Below are 24,264 nucleotides of genomic sequence, written 5' to 3'. Positions count from 1 at the left end.
GGTTAAGGGAGAGGGTGATGAATATCTGGATCAGAATAATGGTAATATACGGAGCCCTACGGAACCCCCCAAGGGACATGGCGACATCTTTTCTACGTATGCATTACCTCGCAATATTTTGCGTTCCCTGGCAATAATGTTATTTTGCTTTACATTCCTTCTGATCCATAGAGAAAGGCTGAGCTGTATTATGATATAGTATTTTGTATTATAGTAGCGAGAGTGGGCTCACCTCCAGCTGTGGTCAGCTCAGGTGCAGGTCTATATAGTTGCAGCAGAGCTAGTGAACCAGCTCTCTCACTGACCTCTGCCGAGGCTGATTGAGACAGACTGCACAGCAGCTGTGATTATGACTACAGCCATAGGATGACATGGCTGTGGCTGTGGCTGTCTGTGATTGTGGCTGTAGCCACGGCTGCTTTGGTCGTTATGATTATGGCTGTGACACATTAGTTTATAATGGGTGTAACACCAACGCTGTGCTGATAACACATCTGTTCTATCTGATAAAGTTCAGATTGCGTTTGGCTCAAAGAAGCTTTCTTGGCTAATGGTAATGTTACAGTACAGCTACCACAGCCGTATCCAGATCATCACAGATTTAACCACAAATGCAGCCGTAGTCCGAGCAATAACCAAATCCACAGCTTCAACCACCACAGCCAGGCAGAGCAGCTTCAGCTGTGTCACAGCCAGTGGCCGTTTACTGTCTGAGCTCGGCTTTTTAGACCAACACACTAGTTGTTCCTGTTATCAGAGGGAATGCAAATTTAGTGCGAGTTAATGCAAACGTTATACATAGATATCAGTATTAAACTGTCAAAATAAGAGGGAAAGGGCATGGTATGTAAGTTCAGTTTGTGGCAAAGTGGCAACAGCACTGGGATCAGGAGATGGCAGTAATTCACTAACACTAAGGATGCCAGCTGCCGCTAAACCTAAAGAAGAAGCAGCATTTGTTCTTGACTTTGGGAGGGTCGGAGTCCTCCTTGGATCCAAACCGTGCTGTGAAATAACAGAATATTTTACTACAGCTCCCCCTACCGACGAGCTATCAGAAACACATTTACATTATTTTACATTCATAAACGCTTACCGAAATTCGGCAGCAAACAAAAGGATATTTCTGATACCGTACGAGTCCTCTTCATAGACACATCTGCAGCCTACTCCATTCACCATAGTGCCTGCCGCTGCATCACTTTTTTTAGCTAAATATTACCCTCCAACTAAAACTAACAACAACTGTTCAACCACGAGTCAGAGCCTCTTCACTTGTCTAAAAGAACAGACTGTGTATTATGGTGCAGAAACGTCTGAAAAGTTGTTTATTTATTAGTTTGCTCTAACGCACTTCTCCAAATGGCCAGGAGATGGCGACGTTGCAAAAGCCACGAGACGCTGACGGTGAGTGTCAGAGGAGGTGGGATTTCCTCTCCTCCTTATCATCCTACTCCTCCTAGGGATGTATCGGCGTGCAGTGCACCTGCTTTATGTATTATTTGGGTCATCGACCGCGGAAATGCTCTATTTTAACCACTGCCATCAATAGCCGCACGAAAAGGTTCAAACGACCTATTCGTTGGTGCCCGAGAGGCCTCGTTTCAGTGTGATTCACGTAGAGGATGTGTTGATTTTTTTTTTTCGGGGTGCAGCAGTGAGACAGCATCTTTGCCGGGTGACACATCATTATCAGTACGAGTGGACAAGGTACGAGTGAAACAATAACAATACATTGTACGATTATTTGCGATAAATATTCCCCTTTTTATGAGCTATTAGTCATCTTAATTCAGTAGGCAGGCCTTAAACGCTTTGACGAAGCGTTGAGTACAAATGCTGTCAAACGTGTGATTAGCTAGCTACGAAGTATTTAGGCTCTGCTAACGTCAGTTAGTTAAACGGACACGTGAAGGGCAACGGGTTCGTCCTGTCTGCATATGCATCACTGCGACTTATGTTTTATGTTATGGTTACACTTCGCATGTGTCGTGTCATGTTATAAGATATACTAGCCTACATTCATTTGAGTTATTTTCCCATTTTTTGTTCCAACTTGCTTTGGCAGACGTTTTTAAACCTCCAGGGTCAAGTGCTATGTCTGAGGGATGTGACACTGGCCTAATACCCGGCGAATTACTTGTCAGGGTACAGACTGCTATAAATAGGTAGCCCACCTTTCTGTAATAACTCAGAGCACTGTCAGTGAGCCTGATACAAGATCCTAACCACAAGGCTCCAGGTTATTTTCCCTCCACTTGGACTTAATTATCTTCTTAATTACAAATAAGTTACTTAAACTAGTATTTGCTGTATGTTCACTGAACCTGAATAGTGACAATAGAAGTGTTGAGTTGAGTACTTAATTGAACAGAAGAAGTGGGTGCCTAAATACAGCCTACATACACTGGACTAGTTCTACAGGAATCGGTACATGTGTCACACCAATGTGGAAATCCCTCTCAGCTCAGTGTGGCCGAGTATTGACAGCTGTTTTGCCAATAGCAAGTCCTTATTGGCTGCTGGGTATGGCTGTACTGTATATGGATGTATAACTGCCACACCCAGTGGGTTTTCTGAAGCATCACTTAGGCTCACTGGATAAACCATAGGTAGCTCATTCCTGTCCGGTCCTCTTCCTCGAAGCCCCGTAGGACACCATGTCGGACAAAAGTGACCTAAAAGCGGAGCTGGAGCGCAAGAAGCAGCGCCTTGCCCAAATCAGGGAGGAAAAAAAGAGAAAGGAGGAGGAGAGGAAGAAGAAAGAGGTAAGGAAAAAAGTGAGTAAATTCACACAACTGGCACTCATACTGTATGGCACTCTAGTGTGTTTTGTTTGTGTGTTCGATTGCTTTTTGTCAGGCCGTGACACATAAAAAGGCTGAGGTTGTGTGTGTCCATGCGTGCATACAATCATCTATGTGTGTGCAGAAGGTTGGTGTTTGAATTTTTGATCAAAATGTGCATGTTTTAAACCTGTAACTCATGACAGGTGAGCTGACATTTCTCTATGTATCCTGAGCAGTCAGAAGGCCAGCAGAAGAGAGAGATGACCCCCGAGGATTCGGACTTGGACCGTAAGCGCAGAGAGACTGAGGCCCTCCTGCAGAGTATTGGCATCTCACCGGAGCCTCCTCTAGGTACATAACACTCTTATACCCTAAACAGTAAATTAAACCTCAAATGTTCTTTATCTGTTCTCTTGTGATTGTGCTGCAAAAGGTTTAGAAACACCTACAGTAAAACCTACCTAGATGGTTCTAAGATTACACCAAACTCCAAACAACCAAAACAGCCCAAAAAACAATGAGGAGCCCTTTAATGGTTAGACAAAACTCACCATACAGTTATCTTTGTTACCATGACCAGTACTTCTGTTTTGTTTTCTTGTTGTGTTGTTTTTTTTTCTTTTCTTTACAAAAATAGTAAGTCACGCATACTACTTTATTTGGTTTCATCAGATAACACTGTCTTTTTATCCTAAGTTGACCTCATGATTGTGGTTGGACTGTGCTGAACATTTTTCGTAATTACTTTGATGTGTCACTTCCCTTTTTCTGTTCTACTGTGTACCTTGAGTGTATCATATCATGTAATAAGTTATGTGGACATAATTTCTATTTCAGTTTGAAATACTATAAATTGAAATATCTTCCCTTTACTTGTGCACACATCTGATAGATGACTGCAGGTTGAATCCCCAGGGTGTCATTTCACTTCCAACAAGTTTTTGGAAGCACTGTTCTCTAGTGGTCTGAAATTGTAACAACACTCTCAACACCTCAAAATTGGGTCACTGCTATTCCTGTTATTAGCTTAAGTTATTTATAATGCATCTTCAAATGAAGCTGAGTACAAATACAAAATAAATATCAAGATCAACAATGCATTTGATGCCCTGCCTTCCCTCTCCTTTCTTTTAATCATTTATTTTATTTGTCCATCACTCGTTTGACTCTGTTGCTTTTCATCCCAATTTTTTTGAGCAGTCCATTCTTTGCAGCCTTTAATGTTAGATTCATGTTATTTTCATTATTTAGTCCCGACCCCTGTGTCCCCCTCCAAATCAGTGAGCACACCCAGTGAGACGGGGAGCCAGGATTCAGCTGATGGAGGAGCAGCAAGCAGGTAGGCCAAACTCCAGCAAGTCTTTCTTAATTAATTAAGTCTTATTCATTTCACAAAATAATACATTTTTACCGTTTTCTTAGGCATGGGTAAAGAAAGATACCTTTTGATATTCCAAAGCACAGTGAAAATCGCTCTATAAATTTTCACATTCTTATGTAAAACTTTAAGAAATGCTAGAAAGTGAAAATATCACACTTGGAAATTTTGTACTAAAAGGTTTTGCTTATGCTCACAAGGCATGCTCTTTGAGAGGTTACCAATAAACTCTATGTGGTGTAGGAGTCTTAAACTTGAAAGAATCATGTGGCCTAAAAGTTGGGCTGTGGATATTTCTTGGCATGTTGTCACTTTTGACACATACTCTGTCTCTTTTCTTGTCAATGGCTCAACAGGTTTAGGTAAGGATGAGTGTCACTAATGGTGAGGTTGTGGTGCCTTGTTAGGTTTTGGATGTGGTGTGTGTCACTTGTCATGGCGCCCGGTGTTTTGATGACCACTGTATAGCTTGTTGCTTCTCATAACTAGTCCTTAGGAGTTAAGTTTGAACTTGAGGTAAGTCAGTTGTAGTCATTCCTGTAAAGAACACACCAAACCAGTGGAGCAACTAGTTACATTTCAGATCTGCACATGGTTGCTCTGGTGAATTAAACCTGCAGTTGAGAAGAGAGTGGTCATCAAGCGCTTTCCATTTGCTTTCTAATGGCAGCTGACTGTAGAAGTCAGTGTGTGAGTGGTGCCCACAGGGGTCATTAGTGATGTGATGTTCTGGTATGGCCAGGGGTGGAATTGGGGATGATGAATGTGTGGGAACTCGATAAAATTCCTAGCAGAAATACATTCTCTTGTATAAGACTTTTCGTTTCTTTTTAGCTTTTACAAATTGGATTTTACAAATTGGTGAGTTAGTTCCAATGCCTGGAATGAAAGATTTGTTTTTTCTCCCCCAAATCCACCCTGGATGATGGCATGCCATTTTGAGCTTCTCCATTTGTGGCTGTGTATGTGTGTGTCCCTTCTTAGGTCAGGTTTCTCTAAAAACAAGTCCCAAGTACAGAGCTCAAGGTAAGCATTTTCACGTCAAACCCAGGACAACCCCCCACCCCCACCCCCACCCACCCTCCTCCTTTTTATAGCTGAGTTTACCCTCGTGAACACAGAGAGGCACCCACAGTGTTGTCAGTGGTCTTAGCAATGTGTTCCCATCATGCTTTATAAGATCAAAACAGCGCTGTGCCCCTCTGTCCTTCGTTCCTCCGCTCTCCTCTGGTGCCTTCCTGTCTGAAGTTCTACTGTCTCCCTTAATACCAGCTCGAAAGATTTCTGCTTGCATGAGTTGAGCCACAGAAGTCATTTCAGCCTTCACAGAGTTGACAATCTGCTGCTTAAAGTGTCATCGCTGTTACTGTAAAACAGCCGCTCTGTCAGGCTAAAGAAATGCCTTTGCCACTCTCACCTGGCGCTGTGTGGCACAAGCTGCAGGTCTAATGGATGTGCTCACTGGCCCTAAAAGGTATCATCAAAAAGCGTAGCGGTGTTGGAAGCGTTATCCTTTCACAGCTGGTAGATTTCAACCAAGTTGCTATAAAACTCTCCTGGTTTCAGTTGCTGTTTGATTTCCCTGTAAGCAAGTGACTCCCACCCTCCCAATGCAAATGCACTGAATGAGCTCAGCAATTTCTTCATGGTTTGTCAAACTCATCGATCATGCATGGCAAGTACTTTGTCATGTATGTCGAGCAAGCTAAATCTTTGTTAATGCTTTTTGATTTGATTTTCATATGTTGAATGTTTATTATGTGAATATGTACATAAATGATATATGTTGTGCTGTGGATGTGAGATGGATATGATGTTGCTGGATGCAATGTTCATGATTTTCATGTATCGTTTGGCACAAATTTGCATATGAAACGTGAAGACACAGAATGTCACATAAGTATAATCAAGGATGCTTGAGTATGAATGTTAAAATAATAATTAATGTCAAACTTGTTGATAAAATTGGATGCTGTAGATGATTAAAAAATCTAAATAAAGATTTCTGCAGAGCTTTCCTGTAGTTAAAAGTCATCATCCTTTTGACACAATGGACATTTTTTTGTCCATAAATGTATCGGCATTTTCAACTTGTAGATTCCTGGCTGAAGACCAAGAAATCTATCAAAAGAGATGAGCAGAGATCTTTAAATAAACAGAACACGTTGAAGTATAATGAAATATAATGTCTCCCTAATGTATAGCCCTCCCACGCTATATCCACTTATCTAAACATTGTTCCATTAGCAGTGCCATCTTTGCATGAAATTTGATGGGAAGTCCTGTGTTAAGCTGTTCTCTAGATAAGTGGCCTGTGGGTGAGTTTGTGTGCGCGCGCCATGGGTGCATGTGTGCCAATGTTTTTGTGTTTGTTATAATGTGTCTGTTTGTAAACATGCATGTCCTCTCTTGCCCCCCCTGTTGGTGACATCAGGACACTGCAGTGGGACACAGACCCCTCTGTGCTGCAGCTACAGGCTGATTCTGAGCTCGGGTACATCTTTCTTCTCTCCTCTTGTTCACCGTCTTATTATACTGCAGTACATCTTATCTGGCAATGCATGGCTTATTAGTAGTCTAATTTAATAGTCCATTTAAAGGGTCAACCACTCCAATGATGCAGTCTTCTGAATATTGAGCTAGTTGTTGCTGCAGACACAAGGCTCTACATTTTATTAATTGCTTTAAACTTTGAAACACATATATTGTACTGTATATAGGACAAGTTGGGTGTTTGCACAATATAACTCTGCTAATAGGAGCATGTTGTCTGTGTTACACAGGCGCAGGATGCAGAGACTGGGGGCCTCTAAGATCACACAGGTAGATTTCCTTCCCAAAGAATTGGTCTCTTACAGCAAGGAGACACAGACGCCGCTCACCGCCCACCTGTCTGAAGGTGAGTATTTGCGTGTGTGCATGTGCATGATTGACTTGTCTCGACAGTCCATATCATCTCTAGTCGTAAGATTCAAGCTGTTTTTAGGGTCCATGGGGCACTAAAGGTCAAAAGAGGCAACTGGAGGTTTCACGTTGCAATGATTGTTGTCGTTGTGTGGTTGAATATGATACTCCTTCGGTTAGTGAGTTCATAGCCTGTAAATCTGGAGTGATTTACTGGCTGACAGATGAAAGTTACCCAAGATGATTCCTTATGGATGTTGTATGTGTGTTGTATGCACGTTATAATATACAGTTGTGTATGCATGTTTACATAAATCATTTAAATCATTAAGTGTTCAACTTTTGATTGCATATATTAGTTACCATTGATAGTCATTCATTCCATCATGATTTGGTCTGGGAAGAAATGGTACACAAGAAAAAAAAATGTTGTGCATGTGTGTGTGTATGAGTGCATTTGCATGTGAGGTTATGTGTGTATACATGTGTCTCTGCAAGTGGGCGTGCACATATGTACTAAGCTGCAGCTACTAAACACATCCATATGTGGAAAACTGAGGTTAGTCCTGCACTGGATTTGGCAGAACGGTGGTGGTATACATTTGAGTATTTGTCTATTGAAGCAGAAAGACGATGGAGATTTGGATGGATGATAGTTGCAGTTGTTCCACTAAATTGAACTGTTTGTACTGCAGATGCAGATGTTCCCTTCAGAAATGTCCTCTTCACGTGTAGGAATGCACATACCAATACTTCTCCACCTGCACGCTCTCCATCCAAACTAACTCTCAGACATGTAAATATATTAGCGCACAAACTCACACACACACACACACACACATACACACACGCTCCCTATCATCTCTATCTTCCTTCTTTTAGTTGCCAAGACAGCTGGCAGCCATGTGACTGTGAAGGGGTGGTACTTCCTGCTTCCTGTCATTATAATAGATGGTCTGGCGTGGATTCCGCTGCCCTCCTCCACCAGCAACCACCACGCACATACACACACACGTCCGTCGTGATCAGCATCCAAACGGCCCTCCTCAGCTCCCCCCATTTCCTTGACAGACCCAGGAATAGATCATTTATTCAACAAGTGCACAGGCACTGACTCACATAATATGTGCTGAGAGACACATGCATGTACACACACTCGCACACACACACTCACACCAGAATCAGAATGAGGTTTCTTTGGCCAAGTCTGCTCATACATACAAGGACTGTTATCAAAAGCTGTCGGTGTACTTACATGGAGCGCCAAAACAACATACACACACACAAACAAACAGTACAACTGTTGTAAACTGCACAGGCCGATTAGGTAACGAGATAAAGTCTAACAAGTAAACATCCAAAGAAATAAACATGCAGTAGTTACTATACACAGGTCAAGTAGTCTGTGTATACATACAAACAAAAACACACACTGTGACGGGTCGCAAGTTAAGTTTGTTTATTTTCAGCTTCCAACAGCATTTTCTGGAGATCCCTCTAAGTGTGTGTGTGTGTGTGTGTGTGTGTGTGTGTGTGTGTGTGTGTGTGTGAACATCTGGGAGCCAGAGCAGAGCTGTGGTGGTCTACAGGGAGGTGACCCTGGCCCTAGGAGACCCTTTCTTTGCATACTACCACAAAGCGTTGGTGTGTCTAGAGAAAGAGGAAAAGAGGCTGATGGTAGCACCTGCCTGCACTTCTGGCTGTATGTTTGTTCAGGCCAGTTCCTTTTGTTGATTACATGCACACAACACGCATCTCATTTTCAGGTTGCAGCTACAGGTTGTCTACATAGTTATTTAGACGACAGCTTAAAATAGTCTGTCTTTGTTTCCGTTGTCCCGGCCAACCAAAGCTGGTTACAGATTTCCATTGAGTCTTGGAGTTTTTGTTGTTAAATATTAAGTTATTTATAACTCTAGGTACTTAAAGATGTTGACTCCTAATCCTTAGTGGATTTTCACATTTGATAAAATGTTACTGAACCTTACAAACTTTAAGGTTGGACAACCTGGCAACTTTTAGGATTAAATATCACAAATATTGAGCTTCAAAAGTAGGCATGTGTTCAGTATATACGTTTGTGCGTGTGTGTGTGTGTGTTCCATATGTACTTCTCTGTAGGCTGTCAGTGTGCATGTAGCTTTGAGCTGTGTTTCCAAAGGTTCTTCTCTTATGGCTGTGTGAAGATCGACTTGACATGGCCATGGTAATGCTGTGGTCACTGAACCAAACATAGTAAAGTTTTATTGTGGGATTTGATACACATGAATGCAAAAAGTTATTTTATTACACTCTAATTTATTTTCTTTTTTACCAGACAAACCTCTTAGCTGTATTTTGAAATGATTTATCCAAGAGCTGAACCTAAATAATTTAAGTAACTAAAATCCACCTTAATTTCAAGCCCTATATCAAGCTAATCACCATTTCCCTGTATATCAGTCTTTTATAGTTTGGCTAGTCACACCTAATGCTGTCTTCATTTCTTTCTGTCTTATTCATTCTGATTCTCTCTTTTGTGTCTCTTCTTCTTTCCACCTCTTTCCTCTCTTCCTACCTCCCCACTCTGCCCTCAGGGTCTGACCTGGGCCAAATTGTTTCATAAAGTTTTCAAGTAAGGCGATCTTTGTTATGTTATTAAAACATGTATTATGCAGAGAGAGAGAAGAAAGAGCTGGTTTTAGTAGGGGAGAAACCCCGCTGGCTGCCCTGGAGGAATGAACGGAAGAGTAAATCTGTTGTCTTAATAATGGTGGTGTGTCTCAGGGCTGTATAAAGCACTGTGGATGGACCTCTAGTTGTTTGGATTTCTATAGTTGTTTTTTAACCTCTGTGTATGTGTCTTAAATAATGTTAGTTTGTTGTGTTTAAGGATCATTTCAACAGAATGTCTCACAGTTAGCAAACTGGTCCTGACTGAACTATAGTGGATCATGATCTCTGACCTGCCAAACTGAATAGAGAAATTCCCAACAAAGCTGAGTATTTTATCTATTATAAAGAATTTTTAAAAGTCACCTGCATGCTTTTTATATTCCAGATATGATCTCTTATGACTAGATTTGTGGTTATCTCTATTAAATGTCATTAGGGCTTGAATTTACTAGACGATCCTTAATGTAGGAAATGGTTTCGCATTAAAACTAATATTGACATCGAGTGTGTGTGAAAGGAAGGATAAGTGTAGTCTCATCGTAATCACTTTAAATCGCTGACGGATGACTCAGGGATTCTCTCATGGCTTCTTCTCCTCCTCATGAACTTCTGACCTCCTCAGCTCTCATATCATATGCCCAGGGTGGCTGGCTGCATGTGTGTGACGTGAGTGTGTTGGTGACTGAATACAGCTTCATCAAATTGGATTGATTTGATCTAACTCTGTGTGCGTTCATCCTCTACACAGGAGTTTGTGTTTTAAAGCTCCCATGGAGTTTGTGTGTGTGACTCTCATTTAAACCAGTTAATGATATGGCTTTTCATTTCCGTGAACCAATTGCCTTCCTATAATCGTGATGTGTAGCTGTCTATGTATGCTCCTTTTCCCATTGGCTGCTCACTGATCTGTCTGTCCTGAGTGTCCATTGTGTCAGGCAATCAGATTAGCCCCAGTCACGGTTGGCTCCAGCTATTTACTGCTGTCCTAATGGGTATGAATGGACATGCTTGTCGTGAGGGATGGGCGCTTTGTCTGACGACATAGCAGGGAAATAAAGTAAGGTCTAATGTGGTGTGTGATAGTAACCTAACCTACTGAGGTCAGACAAAGTGTGTGTTGGCAGTGTTTCATGCCTCTATCTTGTGCCTAACCATGTTGACATGTTCTTGAGAAAGAGAAGTGGCTTGTATTTCAAATTGACTTTACTTTTCACCCAAAACTAAATAAACACTGAAACTGAATCAGTTTTGTTGGTTGGCACTCTTAGCTTTATTCTGCAATGTAATGTTTCCTAAATGTTTCTGAATATAAGTATTTGTAAACACAACAAAGGCAAGGTCATGGCCGGCAATGGTAGCAATGACAGATGCTTTTCTGCACAGAAGACTGCAGTGTTACTGCTCCTAATAGAGTTTACAGTAAGACTGCCACTATAGTTTAATTGTGACGTGAAACAGAGAAAGCTACACATCCTCACATTTAAAGCTGCACAATATTTCTGTATTAACAGTGGATCAAATGACTGTGTGAAATCACTCATAGTGATGAACCCACAGAGAATAATCACCCAGCTCTGCGGTTCCACTCCGCTCTATGGATCATTTTAGTGTCTTTCAGCTCATTGTTTTGGCAGCAAGCAGCTGGTTCCAGGGAAAAATGTACAAAATTGATCTGATAAACTCTGCACTGCCTGTCCAGGACCAAATGACAGACAAAGTTAGCAACTAGCTAGTGAACATTGTCAAGCATTTAGCAGCTACAGCTAAAAGCTAGTCAGATGTTTCATTCAGGAGTTGCATACCAAAACAGCTAAAAGCAGAGTGAATATTGAATTTAAATTGTCAGGTACCCTAAACATGACTCCAAATGAATTAATTAGTTGAAATGAATTTAACAGGGGTTTTCACTCAAAACATTTTGGGCTGGGTTGGACCGAAGTTTTTGGGCTTGACCAAAACTTTACTGCAGTGACAGTCTTAAATATGTTACATGAAAACATTTTCCTGTCCTTAATGGAAATTATGCTATATTTTGTCCTCACGTTCTAAAATAAAAAATGTAATCATTGCTGTTGAAATCTTTTGGGAGTTTCACTCAGAGTGTGAACCCGCTCTCATGTCTACTATTTAACCACAGTAGTCGGTCTGACAGCATTTTGTAGAGCCAAGTTTTAAACTCTCTACACATGGGAGGAGGGGGTGCGATTTCACATAGTTTCAGCAAAATGTGGGCAACCTTTCTGTCTCTCTCTTTGGCCATGAACAGAGTGAATGTCAGCACTCAAACCCAGTCTTGTACTGTACTGATCCCAATCTGAAGATAACTATCAATGTGTGTGTGTGTGTGTGTGTGTGTGTGTGTGCGCGCGCTTTCTTGAGATGTTGACAAGAGCAGGAAAGGTCAAGGGGATTGAAGGCATTTTGTGCATGTGCTTGTGCACGTATACACGTGTGCAGGTTGACATGGGTGTAGTGTGAGCCTGACCCAGTTTGCTGTAAATTGGTTTTGCTCAGTGGAGCCTTAAAAGATCCATAATAGGCCACAGTGGAAAGTTAGCAAAAGAAATAGAGAGAAAATGAAGGGAAGAGAGAAAGAGAGAATGTAAAAGGTGAAGAGAAAAGAGAGAATGTAAAAGGTGAAGAGAAGTCTTTGGTCACTAGAGAATAAACAGGGGAATGGAGGAGAAGCAGTGGAGGCCACTGAGGGATGTTGCAGCAGTTATGATATTACAGCTGTAATTGTTTGCAGTGAACCACAAGTAGACCTTCGGAAATACAACTCTGTGTGTGTTTGTGTATAATTTGATGTTGCAACTTTGGAAAACCCCCTTTTTAGGGTTAAAAGTTCACAGGGTCAAGTGTGTGTGTTAATGTTTGTGCATCTGTATGCAAAAGTATGTGTGCATGACTCTCTCTCTCCCCTTCCTCTAGTATTTTCTGGCCCATTAGTTTTCAGGGTCTGTACAGCTTGAGTATATAGTTGGTCAGTAAATCACTCCTTAAGTATATTTACTGCAATAAGAGGCTTTCTTTTGACATGTGGTGGACTGGTAATGGCCTCTAATTGCAAGAGAAAACCCATTTCCAAGCACTAATCTGAAAACACACACTCACATTTTTTGTGAGTGTACTCACGCATACACATAAGCATACAGATTCATAAATGTAAACACACATGTGGAGACTAACATACATGGGAATAAACAAGCATGTACACACCAGCAGAAGAAATGTACACAGAAGCACACGTGCTGGAAAAGCGGCCACACACACACACACACACACACACACACACACACACACACACACACACGCACATGCGTCACCTGAGCTGTACATAATCCCATAATGGAGCAGTTAAGAAACCAAACTGCAAATTTATGAAATGATCCTGACCATTGGCAGCACATTGGTTCAATTAGAGTGTTTACTTTTGTGTATTTTTCCACAAACGTCTAAATATATAAAATATGGTTGAACAGGTCCTGAACTAGTACGTATTTATCAACAGTTGTACAAAAAAATGTCCTTCAGGATTTAATCAAATAGGCTGGATTTTGAATTGGCACTAAAAGTAATGGAATCCGTGTCTGAAACTCATTACTACACGAGTTTAATAGTTTATAGCACTAGATCATTGAAGTTTTTGTGTTACACGTATGAGTTTGTCTGAGGTGCTGCATGACGGAGAAGCACAGTTCACTGCACTGAAAATCTGTTTATTTTTTATTGGGATTTTGCATTGATGTATATCGACATGGGAAAATATTCATATTAACATTGTGAAATAAATTTCAACCATATTGCCAGCACTAGTTGGCACACTTAACGTACCCTAAAATCTTATTATATTCTTTGACATTTTGCAACAAATCCTTTTGAGTTTTATCAGGTTCAAGAGTTCAAGTTGGTGCATTTGTAGCCATGTTAGCAGTCATACCAAAAATCTGTGGTAAAATGTAATAAAAACACTCAAGCAGTTTTAGTATTGCCAAGCCTGGATTTCGTTATTTCTGATATGTAGCTTAAGCACAGTAACATCAAAGCTGGGTGTGGAATCTCAATACTTGTTATTGTTATTTACCAAAATGTGTCTGTAGCACAAAGTATTGAAAATGTGATTACATATTTACTGATTTAAATAATATTCCTTCCAGTTTTAGACTCTATTTTGTTTAGGCAATATTCTTGTACAGCTGCTTGTGTTTAAGCAACATTTGAGAAAAAAAATCTGTTTATATTTATATATATACCAAAACTCAGATATTGTATTGCACTAGTGTCAAAACATTTCTGTAAGTCGCATATGTGGAGCGGTTCAAGTTGACATGAAGTCAGAGAACATATACAGTAAGCTGTCAAAGAATTTGAAGAAGTGTGTTGAAGTTTTGAGAGTGTAGGAGGAGACGGTTTAGTCCGGGGTGCTCAAGTCAACATTGCAGTAAATATAGTAAATATAGTTATGTAAACAGCTAAGTGACACTATTTTCTTTTTGGTTGTCACATCGTTGTGCTCATGTAAAGTAATGCTTGATTGTAGTTTTTGTTTTGTTTTGTTCAGTTTCTCCTACAAGACATCATCAAATGTATTTCTGTGTTGGGCAGCGGCCTGAGGCTCAGAGGAAACACTCACAGCTCATGAGGTTGAGGTCCTTTAAGTTCCCTCAGCCAGTTCATCCCACGTCTGTCTTTGGCATTTTTCTACAATCCAGCGAAGCAACGATGCATTCAAATAAAAACAGTGAGTGTAACACACTCCCAGTCTATACGAAACCGACATGACTGAGGGGTTTGTGGGCAGTCTTCAAGGTCCTGGAGGGAGGAATGTGGTTGCGTGAGTGTGTGTTTTGCATGGTTAGGTACTTATATGTTTCTGTATGTGTCTGTGTGTGTGCATATGTATGTGTATGTAGCCACATATGGAAGTGCTTGTCTCATACATTGTTGTTGTTCCAGCCAGACGGCTACAACAGACTGAACAGACCAGAGGGTGTGTGTGTGTGTGTGTGTGTGTGTGTGTGTGTGTGTGTGTGTGTGTTTTCTAAAAGCTAAATTCAAGGCAAATAGAGAATAACCACAGTGAGTGTACCCAGAGGGCTTTGAACAGAATGTACTCCGTTGTTTTATTCTGAATTGGTTCAACTGATAGTACGTTAAGAATTGTCTTTTTATGTTTAGTGACTTTTGGACATTTAGAAGAGCGACCTCCTGGAGGTAGCAGCTTCCAGAGATACTATTTAAACCCAGTGTGCATGTGCTGTATGTGCATGTTCACACATACTGAACACACAGACTTAAGATCAGACTTGGGTTTTGCTATTATGATCTCCCCTCGTCTTTTCCGTGCAGACACACATAATCGGCCAACGCTTCTCACTTTCTCTCTTCATAAAACTACTCTGAGTTTGGCTTTCATCGTCATCGCCCTCAAAAGGGCGCAGCCTTCACTCCTGTTTCACTTCCAAAATTTGATGCAGGGTCCCAAGTGGTTTCTGTCAAAAATGGCTATGGCAGTCAAAACCCAGAAAAACTCTTGATATTAGAGGAAAATAATGTCTTTCACAGTGCGTAAGGTATTCCAAATGAGTCACAGATGATTGCAATTTTCCCCTATGACCACCGTATAATAAGGTACATGAACCCCTTCTTCATCATCCTCCCTCTGGCTTTCTGGCAAAATGGCCATCATCCAAAATAATATTTGCCATCTGATGAGTGCTTGAGATGAGTAGGAATACAGTTTCATGTGTCTCTTTTTTCTCTTTTTGACTGTTTTCTCCTCTTCGCTCACATTTTGTTGAACTTGACTTTTTGACATACGTGCCCCACCCTTCCCCCTCCTTGTTGCATTTTTTATACGTGTGTAAAACAACAGTGGGTCTTGAACGTTTGCCTGGGTGGTCTCCCTTGTACTCAGAGATCCCTTCGACTCTCTAGGGATTTTCATTTGAGAGGGTAGCGGTTCACTGCCACAGCTAGCCTGCAGCTCATAGCCCACTTTAACTGTTTCAGTTTGATGTTTGTTAACCCTTTGTTTGTCATGTTTGTTCCTTTTCACTGTTTTATACTCTCAGTGTAAAAACTGCCACCTTTTAACTGACCTTTTTAACACAGGAAGTCAATTAAACATATAATCCCCAAACATTATTTGTCAAGTCAAAATAAATCTAAGTTGAAACTACATATGTTTGTTTCCAATTGTTCGTCAGTCAACCCTGGTAATCATGTTCAACAGGCTTTCAAATTCTTGTTGCAACTGATTCAAACCTTAAATTTTCAGATCATTATCACAGTTTATAGCTTGACAGTTGATTGAAGTGAAATTTGATAACCATGCCGGTTTTCTGTTTGGCTGCAGTGTGGCATGCTACACAGCAACTCTCCAGCAGGGAGCACTCTTGGCACATACACTTGAGGGCTCCCTCAAAGTCACATCAGCCAAAAGTGTCAGAGATTTTTACTAGAGATGAGTATCAGATTAAATAAAATAATGGTATTATAAAATAACAGTTTTCAATTAATCTTAAACATGTGTTTGCTTTTAAAGTCGTAATGTGATTGATGAAATCCCACCAGATTTAGTAGCCATGCTTTCTTTGACTCATAAAGGTATTGAGCAGAATATGAGTTTATATATTTATTTGACCGTGTTGCTGAGCTGCTGGGAATACTTTTGTCTATTTTAGTGCAATCCAGAAGGATTCAACCCCAAGCATCAACCTTTAGCAGGCCTATAAAAACTGTTTGTCCCATCTGTCCGTCCGTCCCTCATTAAAACAAAATGAAACACCATCGTCATCCAAGTGGTAAACACAGACCTCCAATCACCGTCTGAGCCACACACACACACGCAAACACACACATGCACACAGCACTATTTCTGAGTGACACAAATCCCAGCTCAGATGACGCGCTGAAAAGTGAGTTGATGCCACAGCGGTGATTTTATGTAAGACGTTTTCTTTCTGTTGGTCTGTCTCTCTCCCTCTCTCTCTCTCTCTGACTGGGTTTTTGACAGTTTGGAAAGTTTGAAGTCATGGGTTTTAATCAGGGCCTTGCGGCCGGGCTCAGAGCATGGCGTGGCGTGGCATGATGGCTCAGTTTAAAGATGTGGGTCTGGGTCGGGGCCAAGCCTGGGTGGCACTGCTAGAAAGAGGGGGAGGGGGGAGTGAGACAGAGGGGTGGGGTGGGGGGGGGGTGCTGAAAGAGAGAAAGAGATGGGGAGAGCATCTACTTAGACTTCACCCGCAGCACACAGCAGAGTTGGCTGCAGACCCCCAAAGGCCTGAATGGGCTTCATTAACGAAAGCTGATTATGTGTAGGCATGCATGTGTGCGTATGGTGTAGACTCGGGTGTACATAGACTTGAACACACACTCACACTCAATGTTTGATCAGTGTGGGGAAGTGTGGTGAAGAGATGAATTAATCTAAATTATCCTGCGGGTTTTAGCCTCACCAGTTTTACATCAGGTCCTGCTGCTAATGTGTGTGTGTCTGTGGCTAATATTTTTACCCCTACTGTAGTAATCATGAGTTGATGAACTATGATGAATTTCAGACGTAATTTTCTATTAAAACAAATAACAAAAAAACAACAACACAGAATAAAATTAACAAACTGAAGTTTAGAGGATTATTTTAATCACTTTCACTTTTTCAATTTTACAAGCAATTACTCAACATTTGACTGACTTTTTTTAGCAGGCTTAATTGGTGTTGTGTCTCTGGAATACAATTTGTTGCAAGCAGTTGCAACTGCGGACTTGCACATTGAGTACTTGGCCATATTGTTGCACTACAGTCTGTCCTGTCTGTCTTGACCATCCACAGATCAGTGAGATTCTTCAGCAGGTTGGGCCGCCCTCTCACCTCTCAGCAGAAGATCTGTTCGACTTTACTGCGTGGCTGGCTCTAACCCATCAATTTGCTGTCCAACCGGACTAATAGAGGTCCCTAAAATGTTAGCAGTGTTTCTCTGCGTTCAGAAAGAGAGTTTTATGTGAGTCCAGCTGAGTATTAACAAAACGAGTGCCTTTTGGTTGCCAAGACAGTTCACAAAGACACATGTGAGTGGGTACAAAGCTTGCCAACAGCATGACTGGTCTAACTGTCAAAAGCATTAAAAAACAAAGCAGTGTTTATTGTAATCTCTGGTTCCATACTCAGAATGAGGGTGGAATATGGGTGGAAACATTTCTCCTTTAATGTCCCAAAGCAAAAGAGTCAAGTTGTTGGGCTGAATGGTGTTAGAACCTGTAAGGATTGAGAAGAGCCAAAATGGTGCCAAAAATAATCTTGTGTGGCAAGACACATTTCCTGTAGGCCTATCATATCACATTTTATTTATCTTAGAACCGTGTTATTTTATTTGTGACCTATATAATTATCTTAGTTGTATGAAATCATTGTGGTTATATAATTCTTTTTTTTTGGTATTTGAATAACAAGGATTACATTACTGGGGGTGGGACGAATAAAAGTGAGAAAATTCCCCTGATGCCTCAGGTCATTTGTAATATATGCAGAGGTGAAGTGGATGTAGTGTGTTTTGTGCCTTTCTCTGACAATAAGAGTTGTTCTCAGTAAAGTTAATGCATGTGAGTGTGCGTGTGTGTGTGTGTGTGTGTGTGTGTGTGTGTGTGTGTGTGTGTCGTGCCAGGGCCACATTAGAGGGGCCTTTCAAGTCATGTCGGCCTCCTCCTACTCCTCTGCATAGTGCTTGTGTTGTGGTCTGCTCAACAGCCAACCTCCCAGAACCCCTGCGAACTGTGTGTGTGTGTGAGTGTGTGCCCATATGAAAGTGTATATAATGTTGCTGGGTTATTCCCAGTGCGTGGGATCCCCCCAAATCCTGTTGGCTTTCTCTTTTGTGTCCCCCTCGCTGTTTCCGCCGCCTCCTCTCTCTCATATCAGTGTCTCTCTGTCTTTGTGATTAACACAATAGAGATCTATAAAAATTATGAGTACTGTCAACTTTGATTATGTGTGACTCAGTTTAGTAGTCACCTCCATGCTGTTATGATAAGTCTGCAGCTCTGCCGCCATAATGTAGCCGATGACAAACTTGGGGCCCGGTCTCATCCTCCCCACTGAACACACACACACATACACACACCACCAGCTCTTTGATAACTATGCCAATCGCTTCAAGCGTGCGCTAACGCATTTCAGCACACTAGCACTTACTGTGGATTGGGTTCAGAATAAAAGGTTAGCACACGCTTTGATCCTTACCAAACAGAACACATGCTAACACATTACTGCCGTGACGCACCAAGCCATTGTGCTTTATGTACTTGCCGAAGGGGGAGCACAAGACAGTGTGTACATCTTTTATATGCTGTCAGTCTCTTTAAAACTCTTCTCTCCACATGCACGATAGTAGCTGCCTACTGTGAAATAATACAAGATGTTTAAGCTAATGAAACTCTCAGCGGTGTATCAGTCTTCATTAAAACTATGTTTTCTTTATTCCACAAACAGATCAGCTCATTACTCTCACTCGAACTATTTCACTCTTCTGTGAGTCCATAAAAGCAATGATGATGCTTATACTGCCTAACAAGAGCCTCATGCACAGAAAACATGATAATAACATTTGAATTAGCCTCGATACAGTAGCTAGTTACTTTGTAATTACTAGATAACTCCTTCTAGTATCTCTGAAGGGGTTAAGAGTGATCAATCTTTGGAGGAGAGACAAGTGCAATTTCAGAATATCATGTCAAAATATAAGCACTTATAAGATTACTCATTTATCTTTATGTCTTTAATATTTGTTATTATATATATAATATATATATTTAATAAATGTTGTTCAGTTAAATAAACAGTCAAACTACATTACTGTTGTTTTTACACTAGATATTAGTAAGTGTATTTTTCAGGACATGGGAGAATTACATAAAAAGGAATCCATTTTATCTTTTATACAATGGCATTATGTTGCACTAAATTATAGAGCAAATAATTGATTAGTTCATTGACAGAAAATCTGCAACTATTTTTGTTATTGCTTAATCGTAAACACTAAAATTAGAAGGATTTGCTGGATCCAACTTCTGTGATGTCAGCGTTTTCTGTTTTCTTTCATAATAATAAGCTGAATATTTTGGCTGTTATTTTGTTGGACAAAACAAGCAATTGACAACATGGACTCTCGGAAATTGTGATGGGCAGACTATTCTTTAAATTTTTAAAAGACCAAATGATTAATTGAGAGAATAACATTGACAACATGATGGCCGATACTCAATCTGCTCAATCAGGTAAGTATTAGCACTTGTATGGATCGGTGCATCCCAAATATACACAAGAATATTGAATTATTGCAGTATTGGCAGTTTAATACTGATGAAGAGCCTGACAGAGCACATGAAAGGCTGTTAAGCTATGCTGTTACTTCCATCCTTGTTTGAGGAGTGTAATATTTCCCTGCTTTCAAACTATTTCACAGATTCAGACATGTGTGTACATGCCTGTGTATGTGTGTGTGTGCATATGCATTTACAAACACCTTTTCACATTTGTGTGCGTGTGTACTTGCTGTATCTCCACACTGTGGACCTGTGTGTCTACATACCTGCTGGGCTGTGCTGAATTGACTGGGCCCGGTCAGCATGAGTAGGCAGCCAGGGGAAGATTGAGGCAGCCAGATGCGGCGGCCCCGGGCTACCGAGGATATCATTACCCCGGGTGTGTAGCCGGCCAAAACAGGAGCCCCCAAGCAGCGTTTCATCAAGGTGGACCCCCGTCTGCGGCGAGGGGGAGGATACCAGTTAACCTGTTGTCCTGCAGTGAGGAGCGGTATTAAGCGGCAGGTGGAAAGAGAAAGCATCCCGTGACTAGAATGAGGTGGAAACAAGAAAGTGTGCAGATACTTACAGGGCAGCAGGCAGACACAGTCAAACTGTGGAAGACTGTCTCTTTTGATTTCCCCTCCCTGCTTCTTTTGCAACTCAACAGGAAACCCTGTAGTGCCTCTGTGTGTGTGTTTGCATGTAGATTTTTAAGTTTTATATTATGAGTATGATTTTCCAGTATTATTTAACACAATATAGCTTTTGCTTTACTTTAAGCACACACAGAAACGTATCTGAAAAATTTCCATTCAAAGGAAATATCCAGGATATTTTTGGTGCAGGACTTTGACAGAACAACTTGATGCATGGCCACTGGCAAAGACATCAGCAGTATCTTCATACGGGAATTGGACCGTCTCCCCTCAGTGAGGTAACCCATAGGCCATGAATCACGCTGCCTTGCTCCAGAGTCCTGTGGTCCTGGGGGTTGACAGTTTGACCGCTCCTCAATGTGGTCTCTCTCTCCTCTACTCACGCTCCTCCCGTCCCCATCGCCACACATTCCAACCACCGGACCGGTCACGCAAGGTCAAGAAAATAGAGTAGAATAGAACAGGATAGAATAGAAGTTGTCTGTAATGTATTTTCCCAGTGCTGGTTAGCAGGACCCCATTTGCTTTTTCACACTCTGAAGCAGATTAATAAGCTTTTGTGGAGGGGAAGAGTGACTGATGGATGTCAAAAAACAACGTTAGAGAGAAATTAAGCTTTATAAATTGAAGCATGGAGGGACAGAAAAAAGGGGCCTGGAGGAAGGGTATTCCTGTGTGTTTCTGTTTGCAGCTTGTCTGTTTTGGCAGCCCAGACACGGAGCTAGCCTGGCAGTCTGCCTGTCTGGTCCTCTCTGGTCTCTCCTCCATACTGGTGGGTCACTGGTGTTTGGATCACTACAGCTGGCTGTTAACCACCGACTTGGACTGAGCCTCACCGCCATGTGTTTGATTTAGCTTAGTCATTTATTATGTACACACAGTATGAATATTAAAGTCATATATCAAAAACTTAAACTTGGGAAGTAAAATAGAAAAGAAAACACAAAGACAGGCTGAGAGGAAGGATGTACCAGGAAGCCTGAAATAATGAATAAAATACAGCCAGTTATTATTGTAATCATCATATCAGAATCACTGAAGTGTTCCACCTATTTCAATCCTATTTGTAGCTTTTTAAAGAGCAGCGGTGAGTTCATCAAAAGCTTAACCGAGTCCAAGTGATAAATGGACAGTTCATCCGGTGCAAGAGCGGCCCTTGAGCAAGTGGTTTTAACAGTGCCCCAGGCCATACTCCAGCTGAGTTAAACACACCCCGACGTGTGTGTGTGTGAGAGAGAGAGGAACATGACACGTCTGAGGGTGTGATGTAGTCACTTCCTCCCACTGGACTGAGCGACTGTTGTCAGCTTGACCCTGCGCCAGTTAACCCCTCGCCACCCCTGGCACTGTGGGCGTGGGCCCCGAGTGTGTGTGTTTGAGAGAGAGAGAGAAAGACAGATTGTATGTGTGTGTTGGCAGACCACAGGTGTCTGGTCACAGTGTCAGGGTGTTAAGAGGTCTTCTGAGAGGCCCCCCGACTCTCAGCATCTGTTTTTGGAGGGAGGGAGCGGCAGAAAAGAGGAGGAGAGGTTGCCGAGGGTTACCAACACATACCCTGAGGGGTGTGGGGGCTCGTTGGGGGGGGGCAGTAGCTGACAGGCAGGTGCCTATGTTGACAGTAACCCTTCATACTCCTCCCAAACACACACACACACACTGCACACACTTATAATAAATCCTAGAGAGTCAAGCGTAATTGCAGAGCCTGATTGGAAGGAATGCAGAGGGAATCCCCATTTACACACACATGCACACACACACACACACATCATTGGATCTTTTTGCTTGGGGTCAAAGGTGCGAGAAAAAGACGAGAGCGCTCACAACTCTTGACATTTCCTGCTGTCCGTGTGTGTGTGTGATTTGCGTGCACAGTGACCAATACGTCCACATATGCGGACCATGTGAACTCGTGCTACAGCTGCAACAAATGGGCGCAGGCTTGTTTCCTGTTGTATTTCTTTTCCCACGACAATGTATACTTAATATGCATATGCAAAAGTAATAGGAAATCTGCCGCTATTGTGCTTCACATTTTTGTGTTTTCTTAAAAAAAAGAAAAAAAAAGAAAAAAGGCAAATACAAGTGCGTGTGTTTGTAAATGAAACCCATTTGGACCAAATGTTAGTTAGTCAGGTGTACCGGTGCATGTCTGGGAATGATTATTTTACTAAGAAGGGGGGGAAGGCAGCACACAGCGGGAGGTCGAGGAAAATTGGAACAGCTGTTGATTAACATGAGTGCTCTCTTTCTTTTTTTTTTTTTTTTTTTCTTTTTTCTTTTTTACTCTCTCTCAGTAGAGGAGGAAGAGGAAGATGAGGAGATGATGGAGGCGAAACCAGGCCCCGAGTCGGAGCAGCAGGATGAAGACGACAACAGGGAAACCAAAGAAGGCTAGTATCATTTTAGTGATACATTATTAATTTGGGTGGACGTTTTCGTAAATTTCCTCCTGCATACATTAACTTACATTTTGTAGCAGCTGTACCAAATACAAAACTTCCCATTCTTTGTCCTCTAGTCTCCATCTTCCCTCGACTTCTCACATGTTGTGTCACGAAACACGGTCACTTGTGTGTGACACCCTTGGCCAGTCAGTGGGTGTATCAGATGGAAGGGTGGGGGTAGGTTACGTTGGGGGTTAAGACGGGTCCAGCATATCAGCTCCATGGCATGTTGGGGTCAGTGCTGATTAAAAACCTGTCACTTGACCCCCCGACCACACTTCAAAGTGGAGAGGAATGGAGAAATGTGTTTGTGGAGGGTTCATGTAGTAAAAAGGCCTTGTGGGTAAAAACACGACATGTGACGGACTCACAGATGGAAAGACATATTCATATTCAGCCACACATGCATGCACAATCCTGACTGTACTGTGTGTGAGTCGAACACACACATAGACAGAAGTATGCACACACGCCCTCTTAAACACACAGTCATCCGTCTCCTCTCCATCCTGGCCTATTAGAAGGTCTGGCCTTTGATCTATGCCACTTGATTCACTGGGTCTGTTCTGACAACTCGTAAGAAATACAAAGGGATGGGGGGGATCAAAGTCAAGAGGCAGGGTAAAGGTCGATATATGTGCGTCTGTGCGTGCTTGTGTGTGTAAAATCGCATGTGTGCTTGGGGACAGTGACTTCAAAAACCGGACGCCGTGCTGTGCAGCCATTACGTTCAAAGGGAGGCGGGCCGCTCAGAGGGCTTTGTTTTTCTCTTGTTTATGAAGTTCTTGCTGTTGGGTTTTATTAGAAAAGATGCATTAGGAACTGTTTGTAGTTTATTATGTCCTGGATGTGATTCTGGTTTTGATAGAGATGAAGTGAATGTTAATCTGGCATCGGAAGCACATGATGCACTCTTTATAGTTTTTGCAGAGGTACACATAACAGTACTGCGTGCAGTAAGATGTGGTAAGATATCTGTAGTATTGTTGGTAACCAAAAGTACAATGTCAGTTGAATAGAATAGATAGACATTTCTCAGTTTGAGGCTCAGTAATTGAGAGAAAGAGAGGTTTTGACAGCTATTTCCAATAGGGGGCTTGTCTAAGCAAAAAAATAAGTGTAATCTATATTAT

The 24,264-nt window shown here is 41.7% G+C and overlaps 1 protein-coding gene across 4 annotated transcripts in view; it reads left to right on the top strand.

Annotated features, from left to right (window-relative positions):
- The first annotated feature begins 2,660 nt into the window (after window positions 1-2,660).
- LOC139299036 (cytoplasmic dynein 1 intermediate chain 1) overlaps window positions 2,661-24,264 on the top strand; it is a 47,389-nt gene continuing 25,785 nt past the window's right edge. The window contains exons 1-6 of one of the 4 annotated variants that reach the window (XM_070921904.1): window positions 2,661-2,768; window positions 3,026-3,140; window positions 4,041-4,128; window positions 6,602-6,661; window positions 6,951-7,066; window positions 22,985-23,076. In XM_070921904.1, the coding sequence (XP_070778005.1) occupies window positions 2,661-2,768; window positions 3,026-3,140; window positions 4,041-4,128; window positions 6,602-6,661; window positions 6,951-7,066; window positions 22,985-23,076 (579 nt within the window). Of the gene's footprint in view, window positions 2,769-3,025; window positions 3,141-3,989; window positions 4,129-6,601; window positions 6,662-6,950; window positions 7,067-22,984; window positions 23,077-24,264 lie in introns of all 4 variants that reach the window. The other 3 variants (XM_070921901.1, XM_070921905.1, XM_070921902.1) reach the window with 3 other exon arrangements.

The sequence above is a fragment of the Enoplosus armatus genome, chromosome 16 (genome assembly GCF_043641665.1).
Source record: "Enoplosus armatus isolate fEnoArm2 chromosome 16, fEnoArm2.hap1, whole genome shotgun sequence".
In the NCBI taxonomy this organism is placed as follows: Eukaryota; Metazoa; Chordata; class Actinopteri; order Centrarchiformes; family Enoplosidae; genus Enoplosus; species Enoplosus armatus.
The sequence above is the reverse complement of the archived record's forward strand: the minus strand, read 5'-3'. Positions and strand labels throughout refer to the sequence as shown.